At 38.4% G+C, this 12,761-nt stretch overlaps 1 protein-coding gene across 2 annotated transcripts in view; it reads right to left on the bottom strand.

Moving 5' to 3' along the window:
* BNC1 (basonuclin zinc finger protein 1) overlaps nucleotides 1-12,761 on the bottom strand; it is a 76,712-nt gene that overhangs the window by 15,405 nt on the left and 48,546 nt on the right. Inside the window, exon 1 of one of the 2 annotated variants that reach the window (XM_057430721.1) lies at nucleotides 3,719-3,855. The exons of the other annotated variant lie outside the window; for it this stretch is intronic. Within the exon in view, the coding sequence (XP_057286704.1) occupies nucleotides 3,719-3,727 (9 nt within the window). The 5' untranslated portion in view covers nucleotides 3,728-3,855. Of the gene's footprint in view, nucleotides 1-3,718; nucleotides 3,856-12,761 lie in introns of those variants that run through there. 2 annotated transcript variants of the gene reach the window in all.

The following is a 12,761-nucleotide window of genomic DNA, read 5'->3' as shown; positions in this document are numbered from 1 at the left end:
ATATTAATGCCTATTTTTTTTCCTTTTTTTTCCCCTGCTACAGAGCAAAGACGTAGATTAAAGAATAATAATAAAAAAATAACAGCTCTCTGAAACATTCAGCATTACACAATTTCATTTAATGAAATTTCAGAAATTTTAAACCCAAACAGTATTTGTACACATACACGTGATACTATCTATGGTGCTGCAGTTACGCAATATTTTACGCAACAGGGTCGGCTCCATTGGTAATTTCACAATTTAAAACTTGGAAACTCAGTATTCCCTTTTAGTGAACACACGTGAGGAAGATCTTAAGTGGCTTTCAGATATCAGGTCCTTTCAAATGAAAAAATACCCATTTCTCATTGATAATCAGCTATATTTGAAATTCGAAGTCAAAAGTTTGTGTTTTGCCACTTTTTTTCCCACTTATTTGTTTAAAGAAACAATCCTACCATGGTTTTAAAGTGTGGAATGAAAACGTCATTCTTTTTTATTTTCAAAATGACTGAGGAATGTTAGAAATTGACACTTTTCCTCATTCCCTCAATAATATTTTTTTTTTTTAGGCTGAATATTGACATTTCAGTCCCTAAGCAGATTTTTGAGATTGTAACTAGCAATAAAATAGCAAGAAGTAAAAACTAAAAAGAAGACAGACAATGATGCTTGCTATAAAACTTCAACTGTAGCCTCTGTTAGGACAAAAACTACTGGCTGCCCAGTACATAGACACTGGGAGAGCTCCTGCACCACTGAAGTAAAGGAGGGCAGGAAATGATCCAGAAGGCCAAACCAATAGTTTTTCTTCCCTGGATAGATGTTTTTCTGGAATGATGAATTCAAGTTCCATACCTAAAATTTAGCTCAAATCTGCATGAAAAATGTTTACTCAATGCCAAATCATACCAAAAAGTGCATTTAGAATGTGTCTATGTAGCAAAAATCTGAAATTAAATGAAAACATTTCTGTTCTTGTCAGAGATGTATTTAACATTATCATAATGAAGTCTTTATTACTGAAAACAAAATCAGCCACTGGCTGGTTTGATGAGAAATGGGATGAAACGCTCAGCGTTGTATGAATGAATTTTTAACAGTATCATGAACAGGCATGGAAGCTGGAAGTCAAGACATATGGTATCAAAAGGCAAAAGCTTGTTGCAGCCTAAGCAGGCAGAATTTCATCTCTGCTATAGTGAAGCGCATGAAGTGGCCCAATAATAATTTTAATAATTTTGCCTGTTTCCTTGAAGATTTGGCTTTCCTGCAGGTTTGGATATGTTTGCAGAGACCATTATTTTAGGGTTCTGGAAAGGTTAGAGATGGTTCAGTAGTTCAAAGAATAATCAAAAAAATTAATTTATAAAAACCGATCAAGCAAAAACATATCTATAAAATAGAACAAAAATGTATTTTCCATAACATTAGTTTTCTCATGTTCACCTATTATCCAAATAAAAGTCTGATTAAGCTGCAAACTGTTAAAAACTCTAGAGTTTAAATCAAACAGAAATGAAATTATGCTGATTACGAAGAAAACTTACTAACAGTATACACATAATGGTAAGTAGATCTAATGTAATATAAATGATACGCTCTTCAAAAGTCTGTATTTTCCCCCTTTTCTGTAAAAGCAGCAATTAGAAAGTGTATATTGTTTTAATCACTAGAACAAAGAAAACCAACAGGAACTGTTAGTAGTTACAAATAATGCTAGTCCTACTTTGCACCATGACCTAAGTGGAGTGAGGCTCCCCACCTCCCACTCCTCCAGCACTGAGAGCTGAGCCACAATTTCACTGTTTTAAAACCAAAGTACAGAAACAGAGACATTTGTCTAACACACCGCTTGCATATTTTTCAGTGAACTGCAGTAAACAGAACTGTATTTTACAAAAGGAAGTTAAAAATAGAAGCATATGATCTTTTCCCACCTAGAATTGTATTCTTACAATTAAAGACTATTAGCTGGCATCCCTTTTAACCGTCAAACTCAGACAGTGGCAGTTCTATAGCCACAAAGAGAAGCAGTAAATGAGAAGAACATGTTACTACACTGCATTTGAGAAAGTTTGGCTCCAAGCTATGCACTGATTAATATCAGATCTCCTTCTTTACTTGCCTCTTGACAATCTTGTCACATCTGGCTGACAAATCCTTACAAGCTTATCCAAACCAAGGCAGCCCAGATCATGCTCCGGGAGTAGCTTGAAGGAAGCGGCAACACCAGCCATGCACTGATGTGCCATCATGAAACTAATGAAGCTGACTTCACTTGCAGACTGCAGGAACACGAAGAAACACAACATGCCTCAAGGTTTTGCAACATAACACAGAGTTAGCTCACCAAGATAAGACAAACAATCAGCTCCCGAGGTTCAAGAAGCCAAGTAGTTACATGAATTACAAAAATTTATACAGAAATCGCCTGAACAACAACCTCAGCTAAATGAGCACAATAAACTCCAACTTCAGATCAGACGTGAAAATTGACTGCTAAATGCCTTTCAAACAATGTTGGGGCTTTTTTTTAATTAAAACAAAACTAGTTTATTTCATTTTCTCTCACCCACATCCCCAAAATACCTGCATGTTGCCTGGCTCCTGGCTCTTAATGAAAAACATTAAGAAAAAAAAAAAAAACAAGAACGAAAAGAAAAACCAGGGTCACTTTTTATCCGCAGGATTTTACAGAAGGATAAACCACAGCCTGTGTATATCAGTAGTCCTCCCCTGGGTTACCGATCTGCCCTCGCCTCATTTTTAAACCAAGGATTCGTTACGCAGAGAACTAGAAGTATTTGGCCAATTAATAAACCAGAAAGTAAAATGCTGTATCTCACACACATCTAACAAACCCTCATTATGTATGGGCTGACAATTAAACCATGTTTATTTTTCTATGTGAGGAAAAAATAATCAAAATAAATTAAATAAGCGCCTTGTATCCTGATGCATTTAACCTCTTAATTAGTGCAATGTATTTAAAAAGCCGGACCCCCCAATACACACACACACAAACACTCACTTCCCCCCCCCCCCCCCCCAGCTCCCCTGCCTCTTCCCCCAAAATACAAACAGGCTGATCCTAAGAAAATAATTACTGGCCTTATTTTCTGGATGCTAAATAGTCAACAATAAATTGTATATAAAGGGCATACATTAGATTCCACTTTAGTGGTAATTTCTGAAGAACTTCGTAGTGAAATTACACTGTTGTCTGCTCTCCAGTGCATTTATACGTCATGCTAATGATAATGTATCTTCTTTAAGCACTTGACTCAGAACACATCTGAGTCACAAATCACAGATTTTATTGCTATTAATGTATATTGAGGACTCGTACAATTAAACATTGTCAAGTATTTATGATTTACATGCTACTACTTCAATTGGAAAACAATTACACAAGTGATGGCTCTGCTTATTATAATCAGCCTGCAATTCTGCATTACTGACTGTAGAACAGAAAAGTCATACAGTTGTTTACAGTGCACAGCAGAAAGAAAACCAGGATTTTTCACATAAACTAGTTTTCTACTTTCACAGTACCTTTCGTAATTAAGAAATGGAGAGTACAGCTCCCTACAGCTCTCATCTCCATTGTTCATTACCCAAAACAACACCATTGCTAGATTTTTTTATATCTCCACAGTGCATAACCACAAGTAAAAGTTGCACAGCAAAAAAAAATACACATTCATATAGAACTGCAAAGAACTTTCCTTACCTCAGACATTCTTACTGTGCTTATGTTTCCAGAGCTATAAAACAGTTTCCCATTCCCTCAGTGAGTTGTACAAAGAAGTACTGGAAACACTCCTGCCTGTACAAGTACTAAGGCAGAACCATCACACGCCTCTTTACTCTTGTCTGACTCTGAGCACCTCAAGGTCTGATGTATGCTCAGGCTGTGCACAGGGGAGTGAAATAAGATCCTCCCCCTTGGTGTTCTCCAGACCTACAGTACGAAGTTGTGTCTGCCTCTCACCTCTGCAGCCAGCTCTCACCTCGCTGCCCCGCAGTGGTGTGCTCCAGCGCGCTCCTCCAGTCGCAGGGCAGTCCCCTCACAGCTGGCTTGAAGAGGGCATGACACTCATCTTTCACAGAGATTTGATCAAAAGGAGGCTTGAGGCGCTCCTAATGCAGCGCGAGGAGATTCTACCTCTGCTCTGGCAGCCTAAGTAATGCGTTAAATCAATGCAGCTGACCTAAGGCCTATTACAGGGTTTTTTTTTTCTCTTCCCGGAGTGTACAACTATCTGCAAATAAGCTATGAGGTACTTATGATTAAAATTACTTTTTTTTTTTCTTAGCGTCAGAGTGTTGTTTTTTAAATTGCAGCTGCTGTGTTATTTGTTTCTTTTTCCTTTCTTTTTTTTTTTTTTTCCTTTTTAAACATTTGCAGGTTTCAAAGCTCCACCGACTGGGGTGTGCATTTTTTTTAAAGTTACAATATTTCCCCCCATCAGTTTAGTTTTGAGTTAGGGCTGAATTTTATTTCTTTTTATGAAGTTGAAGCTTCCTATTAACAGAAGCACAGGTCATAAAGACAGGAGAATTACCTTCTAGTAATTGGGCCAAAATCTGGTTTCAGTTATTCAGGTGTTGGGTTGCATTCGTGAGTTACAGCAGGATTTTTGTCATAGTCATTTCTCACCTATTTAAAAAACCAAAACAACCCCCAAACAAAACACTTCTCCCTCCTCTAGATAATTTCTTGGCACTCTCTTAACTCAGGAATACACAGTACTACGCCCACACGAGCAAGACGCATTGAACTCAGTGGGAATCCTTGTAGGAACATACCAGGACAGTATTTGACCAGATGAATGCCTGTAAAGCCATAGGAAAGGCAGCAGGAAATAAGATGGCTGTAGGGAGAAGACAGCTAACGTATTATTACTGTTGGTTAATTCGTTGTCTTTTTCTAATCCCGTTTACTATTTGCTAGGTATATGCACAGTGCTTAAGGAGAGAACCTAATTTACCTTTTACTAACTACTGGAGTAAACTTAATGTTAACTCCATGGAGGTAGCTGGAACCAGGCCAGGAGGTTCCACATTGCTATCACATTGGTGATAACCAGAATGTGGTCCCACAAAGCGCTACATGAAGCACATGCTTTCCCTAGGTCTCTTGGTTTCTCCACCCTATACCTTATTACTTCACTGAGCTACTGAACAAGCCGGAAAACCAGAGAGGGGGATTTAGTTTCACAGTATGGTCTGCCAGATACTTTTGCCAAAACACGCTGGAGTGTGAGGACAGCCAAAGAGCCAACCACCAGTGGTCACTTGGTCCTTCCCAGCAGAGGGGAAGGGGGCTCCAGGGACACCTCTGCTCCCTGCAACATGCCTGGGACAATTCTCTCTAGGGAACAGTTACACATGGATTATCAGCTGTCTTTTAAATGGTAGGAAAAAGCACCTAAGAAGTCAGGTCGACCACCATGCTGTTTGAAGTGACTCTTAACAGCACTATTTTAAATGCATACATTCTGTGACGAGGACAAAACCTAACTGCTCTCTCATGATGGGAACTCAAAGCTGAAGGCACACCTTGTTACTAAAATCGTATTACCTTCTTAATAAAATAAGCAGCGATGTAAGTAAAAAGGACTCTACCTGATTGAGAATTCTGCAACAAAAGTGGGAAGAGTGGTTTAAGATTACATAAACTGCCAGAAGCTCTGAACTGACTTCAAAATGATAAGTGACTAAAACTTAGATGTGTGGAGAGCTGCTCTCCCCTCTAGCCAGTTCCCAGGAAAAACCTATTTACTAGCTATCTGCCATTTGCCTGGAAGATGATAATTCTTATTAAAAGGGCTAACTATCCATAGCGAACAATTTAAGACCAATTTACTTTTGTTAATTAATTATCTACTAACAGTCTTTTATTTTAAGCGTTGTTTTCATTATTCAAGCTTTTTCAATGAATATTTTATGGGAGCATATTTATGCCTTGCTCTTTTTAAGCTATCCACTATTACTGATTAGCCTTTTTTCACTGTGTTACTATCTGAGCACCTTTTTGTAAAATCCAACAATCTTTAGCGCAATGTGACATGTGCAAGGCACAGTTTGTTCCTACAGGTCAGCTTGGAAAGAAATACTGGCACATTTATCAGTGTTTTCAGTAATTTCAGCTGATCTGTAGTTCAAGCTTGCTTGTACAGAACAGTTACTGAGGTGTTTCCTGAAGAATGATCAAAATGGAAACTCCTTTTCCAGTAAAATCTAGTGGAAAACCAGCTTCTCATGTACAGAAACTGGTACTGGGAGAGAGCAATAGGCTTGAGCCAGAGGTCCTGGGCTTCATATGGGGCTCTGCCACTGAGTTGTTGTGTGACCCTGGGCAAGCTATTTCAATTCTGGTTTCTATGACTTCACTTTTGAATGTTTTTTTTTTTTTTTTAATTTTTATTTTTTTTCAATCTATTTGAGTTGTATGCTTTTTGAGGAAACCACAGCATCTTACTGTGTTCTCAGGGACAGTGCCAAGGGCAAAGTAAAGGGGTCTGCAGGTTTGGACTCCATGTAAGTCACAACATAAATACCCAGAATCACAGTGTAACAACTGTCCAAGGAAAGCTGCTTTCTCCTCCCACCTGTCCCAGCCTGTTTCTTCCTCTCCATGTCTCAGCCTGTGTGTTCAGAACACCATGAGTGTTAAGAGGATGTAGGGCAGATTGTGGAGTGTTAAAACTACTTAACCAAGTACAAGAGTATTCATAGTTTGAAGAAGGGCCCCCACACATGGAGCCAACTATAAACAAGGAGCTGCTGCTCTTACCTAGTTTCATTACCTTGGGACACTTAAAAAATGGGTATTAATCCTAAGGAATCACTACAGTTAAGCCAGTGTGATACAGCACAAAAGCACAATAAAATATCCAGGAAAAGTTTTCTCCTGACTTTTCAGTTTAAATCATGACCTGAATTTTAGTGTTTGATTCCAGAAAAGGAAAACCAAAATTATTCTAAAAAGAATATTAATAAACTATTCAAGAACCAACTAAACATTAGGAGCAGGTCTGGTCTTTTCTGCTGTGTTCTCTAGGCAAGTGTGCCCATACCTTCTGCAAGAACTTGCTGCCTGCTTCACACTGTTTCTACCAGAGTTAGCTGCAAAATGGTGTTAACCTCCGTGTCCTCCCTGCTTGGCCTACATTCCAAACACATAATACACTACGTCCCTCTTACTTAAATCAGTGCTGGCAAATATCTTAGTGCTAATTTAATGCTCTGCTCGCTTATCGCCTTGGAGAGATGTGTGGATTAAACATTTCACCTCTTTGAAGTCATGGTCAGCCCCATGATCATACAGATTCACACAGTTACCTTTCAGGAGAAAATCCAACAAGAGAAGGGGGTGCGGTCCAGGACTGAAAGGACACAAGATTTTGGCCAGGTAGGAGAAGAAAGAAGAAACAGACTGTGAAAACCAGGAGAACTGAGGTTCTGTCAGCAAGATATAAAGACAATTGTGGGTTTCAAACAACTTGCAAGCCCAGTGAAAACAATTTTAAACTTAGTGTGCTACAGCATAGGTTTTGGGCACAGGCTGGTTAAAGGCTTAAAGTACTTGATAAAGTTTCTTAAGATCTGTGGAAGGTCAAGTAGAGCACTCCAGTTCCCATCCAAGCAACAGAGAACCCCAAATCTCTTGTTCAGTATTTCCAGGTAGGCTGATTTGGTAAAGTGGTCTGAGCAGATAATACTGAGCTATAATGCGTCCAAAACTTTTCCATTAACAGTTTAATCAGAGTTCAAATGTTGACCCCTGTCTTGGTATTTACATTCTAATGCAATTAAACAAACAAACAAAAAAATCCCAACAAAAATAAGAACACTACCTGGCTTTGCACTCCTGCTTCAGGACTAATTTTCATTTAACTGCTCACTGCATTACTTTTCTTCTGTAGCTCAAAATGGCAATGAAGTCAAGTGAGCACCAGTATTACCAAATGCTAGTATTTCAAGTAGTGCCTATGCAGACCTAGAAAGACATCACCAATACCAGATCGTACCACTAATTCCTTCCTGGGGAACTGCCCCTCCACTGAAACAGTCATTAGTATCAAGAAACCCTGCAATTATCTATAGTGAAAAGACCTGTCTGAATAGTAAACTTTTAAAATATAATTTATTAATTATTGCTCTATGCCACAATGTATTTGTCCTTGAAAAACACGATTCTATAAGAGTTTGCAATCTAATATAGTTTGGTTTTTTAAGTCCTTTCCCAAGGCCAATTTCTCACCATGAATGGTACAGTATTTATACAATATAGCTTAATTATGCATTGCAGAGTAAAAATTTTTTAATATATTGGTTTTAAAACATATTGCTTTAAAATGTGAAACAGAATAAACCAAAGAACTTGGTTTGACTTCTTTGTGCTAATCACTACATTTGTCAGTAAATATCATGTCATATCTTCTTAATCTCTTTGCTAATGGAGGTGGTTTTGTTGATGATCCTCCAAACAAAACCTTCCCCTGCTTCCAATGATTTCTATAGTTGTGTATTTTGAGTCCCCGATTTTCATTCTTCATTGTTTAAAACTTTTTGGAGATGTTTTAGGATCACCAGAAGACACACTGCTCCACCTGACTTTTGGATAGCATTAAAGTATTTTAAATATTACTCTATTCCACTCTTTTGCTTTCTACTATTTTAGTTTCCTCCCTTTAATGCTTTTTTGCACTGAATGAGAGAGATACACAACTTTCTCCTAATGAAAGCAGTAGCATTAATTCATCGTTCACATCTGCCATACTGGTGAGTTCACCCAGTTTTGTGATAACTGGACCGTTCTGTTGAATACTTACAATTTCATTCCAGGACCTGGCAACATTTACAAAAACTCTAAGTGACTTCTTTTCAGCATGCTCTACTTTGTGTTTTTCAACAGCTCCATCTGCTCTTTAGGTAGGTTTCTCTGATCCTTTCGGAGAGCTTGCAATTCAGAATCTTAATGAGTCTAAAACATGTATCTTCTCTGCAAGCAGCATTCCTCCCTTCCACTTTCCCCAGCTGTTTAACAAACACCATCTGACCCAATGTAGAGCCTGGAGCACCCAGCTAAACTATCAGCCCTTTGCAAACTTGCCAGTTGCTCCTATTGTGGGTTTTTTTTTTCTCTTTTTGGCAGTTTATAATGTTAAAATAAACATATAACCTTTCCCCTTCTTGCTTAGTAGCTTTCTGTACTTGGATTTCAACATGTGTAACCCAAGAGTAGAAGAAAAGAAATTATAAGAAGCTTACATAGTGACATTATTTTTAACATGTTTTGTAAAGCAGATCAACCTCCACAAATTTTTAACTTCAAGGAGAAGAGAGTGTCACAGTCCAAATCCAGTCTGTAACTAAGGCTTGCAAACAGGCTAAAAAGCACCAACTTGTGTTTTGTCTAACTTAGGGGTTTGTCTAACCCCTAGAAACATATTTATTTGAAAGTACAGAAATAGAGACATTTTGTATATACATGTATATACATGCAGTAAATATCAAGATTGGAAAAGTTGTTACAAAAATATGGATTGCAACACATTGCCATCCAAAGTAAGCATATTTAGAGAGTCACCTGAATCAGAACAGTTTTAGTCATGGAATAAAGGACTTTTTTTGTTCCCTCCTCCCACCCTGGGCTTTGAGAAAGCAAACTCACTCACCCAGGGATTCTCTTCTCTACCTTTCTAATTATTGTTTTTAAATTACAATGAAGTATACAGCTTCCATCTAAATGAGTGGCATAATTCCGTCATATGTGAATGTCATATGTATGAGATACCTGCCCAGCTAGAGATATTGCTCTACAGTGAGATGGGAACGCTGCAGCAAAGACAAAATATCTGAGTGTTCTCAGCAGCACTGCCCATCTCTCTTTGTGTGGTCAGGCTTGGTTGGGGTGGGTTCACATGGAAGAGATCAGAGAATGCGAACCTACAAACTTTTGGGCTAGATGTGAAACGTGTTACCAAATGAAATGCAATTTCCATAATATTATCTAATAACCAAATAATAACAGGAATTGAAAACTTTCTCTGTCAGGGATTAAGGTAGGAGCTGTATTGACCACACATTTCCACTTCTGGACAATTCTACTGACCACCCTCTCATGTTGCGAGTCCTGTGAGGAGTTTAAAACATTTAATTACTAACTCTATCATTAAGGAATCTACTTTGTCAAACTGCAGCTCCTAACATTAAGTCTCTTAGAGCAAATCAGTTTTGATACTGATGTTTCTCAGAGGTGCAGCATTTAATCCTCAAATTACAGCACAAGTTTTAACAGGCAGGTTCTGTCTGTCACCAAGATTTAGTAATTAACAAAAAAATTCACCCCCCTTCCCAACACTAATGGTTTATCAAAAGAATACCAGTAATTTCAGTTAAGATATACTGATGAACTAGGCAGAAATACAATGGGGAGACAGACATATTTACCCTATCTGATTGAAAGGGCTGAGACAGAATTCCAGAGACATCGTGTTGTCATAAGAGGAATAGTCAGGAACCACGTTTGTGCCCCCAGGCCAAAGGGTGTGACATCGGGCCAGAGGTTTGTTGAAGTCAGAATGAAATGCCTGCCATAAAACCTAGCCACTCATATTCACATGGCTAAAGAAAAGGAGCGTCGGCAATATGATACCTGAAACAGTAATGCTGCTGGGGTTTATTCCAAAGACAATTTAGTCCTACCAATACAAGAGACATTTACTTACAGTATGGAGCTGAGGATTTCTTTTCACAGCCTCCAGCATTTTCCTTCCTTTTGCTTATGGGTTTGTTGTTGAGTTTCTTTTCTTTTCTTTTTTTCTGTCCTCCTTGTTCTGTAATACCAGGTAGTGGTTTTCAGCCGTTTAAACTATGGCATATAATAACTGATGAGTAACACAGCAGTAATAGCAGTGGTGGCAATTTTGCTTTGTTTCATGGGAGTGTTAGAGTACTACAAAGATGACTAGGACATGTCTCAGTGGCAGACTGATAAATTGAGAGATGAATTTTCCCTGCCTACAAGTGTTGTCAAGTTTTAGTCATAAACATCACACGGGTTACAGGACACTTATTTTTCCAGGCAATGAAATAGGAAGCAAACATTTTGTATTTTTAAATGAACTTTTGGATGAAGAATTATTGGAAAAAAAATTACTATGGAAGATTTTTTCCCAAGCTCGTAAGCTACAAATTTCTGACCAAATGGTTGAGTTTAACAACCATGCCTGAAGTACTGTTGCTAGTAGGACAATTCATGTTTATTATGGAGGCATATTTAGCAGTTCTCCCACTCTGCTGAAGACTTTTCTTACAACTTCATGTTTCAGCCAAAACTTCATATTGTTACATTTTTCCATCTACATCCTCTTCTTATTGATTGGGAGGAAGAAATTTCAGGTTCCTATTTTACAGTGAAATTCCAAGAAAACTTCCTTGAAAGGGTCACCCATCCTCCACTTCGCAGATTCCTTTAAAACTTCCTCTTTTATTAACTTACTCCAGACATGTGCCTGTTCTTTTTATGTCTAAAATACATGTTGAACTTCTGAAGTTTACCCAGGAGTGAAAGCAGAAGGTATAGCAATGTCCTGGAGTAGCATCTAACTACCCCCTTCAACCAGGATAGCACATCAATACCAGGACGGTTTGCAGTGAGCTGTTTTTAATGGACAGCTCCCAGGTGACACCAGCACTGCTGCAGCAGCAGCCGCAATATCATACATCCTTGATTGAACTTTGATTAATTTTCCAGACTTTCAGAGCCTGTGGCAAAAGGATCCACAGCGGTAGCTCCAGCCATTAACTCCATCTTTTGTGATTTCTCCTTCTTCATTATGTTTGGGTCTTGATTGAACTTTGTTCCAAGTTAGTAGCTTTTGGCTATGGACAAGGGAGGTAAGACTTTAGAAGCGAAGTGCAGAAGGATAATATGTGAAAACCTTGCAGTGAAAGCTGCCTGGCTATAGTTGGAGGTAGCCTTGGCTATACCTTGATGATGTGAGTGGTGTTAATAAAAATGTTGAAGTTCTGCCTAACACCAGTCTAAACAACACAAACCATCAATTTATGCAGCCCTAGTCCAAATGTCTTCCAACATTTGTGCATAGCGGATGCCATTTTATTACATCGAAAATTCTAAGTTGCTGCAGTTACATAATGAATAAAATTACCGTTCCTGGGCAAAGCCAGAACTTCACAGAGGCACATGTTTAAAATACAGGAATAGTTTCAGTGGCTTCCAAAGATTATTTGCAGTGTGCTGCTAAATGGTGCAAGCAACTATTTGCCTGCTCAATAGGACATCTTTACACTGCAGAGTCAACCTAGTGTCTGTTATATTATCCAAAAAAAAGAAGTCTATCGGCAGCTAGGAGAGATCTTATGGTTCTTGAGAAAAACCCTAAAACTGACAATACTTTACTCAAAATGTTACACTGAATTTGTCCAAATGATCCTTCACTGTTTTCACTACCTTACTCTTACCTCCCTCAGTTTTGGTCACAGAATGTCTAAACACTTTACTAGTAAAGGGCCAGTTCAAGCTTACGATTACTTCATAACCTAAAAAAAAAAAAGGGGGAGGGGGAAATGGAAAAAAACCCACAACACAGACACCTTCCCCCCCTCCCCAACCCCCCCAAATTCCTTACTCTTTTTTTCAATTACTGCTTGAACCTACCACTGTGATACATTCTCAGAATCACTTATATCTAGTTTTATTGCCTCCTGTTGGTATTTGCCAATGGTGGTGTATGCAA

This window comes from Pezoporus wallicus, unplaced genomic scaffold (assembly GCF_028554395.1).
Source record: "Pezoporus wallicus isolate ANWC-B61680 ecotype Strahan unplaced genomic scaffold, APGP_CSIRO_Pwel_v1 contig_3952, whole genome shotgun sequence".
Lineage (NCBI taxonomy): Eukaryota > Metazoa > Chordata > Aves > Psittaciformes > Psittacidae > Pezoporus > Pezoporus wallicus.
This window is presented reverse-complemented; position numbering and strand designations above follow the sequence as displayed.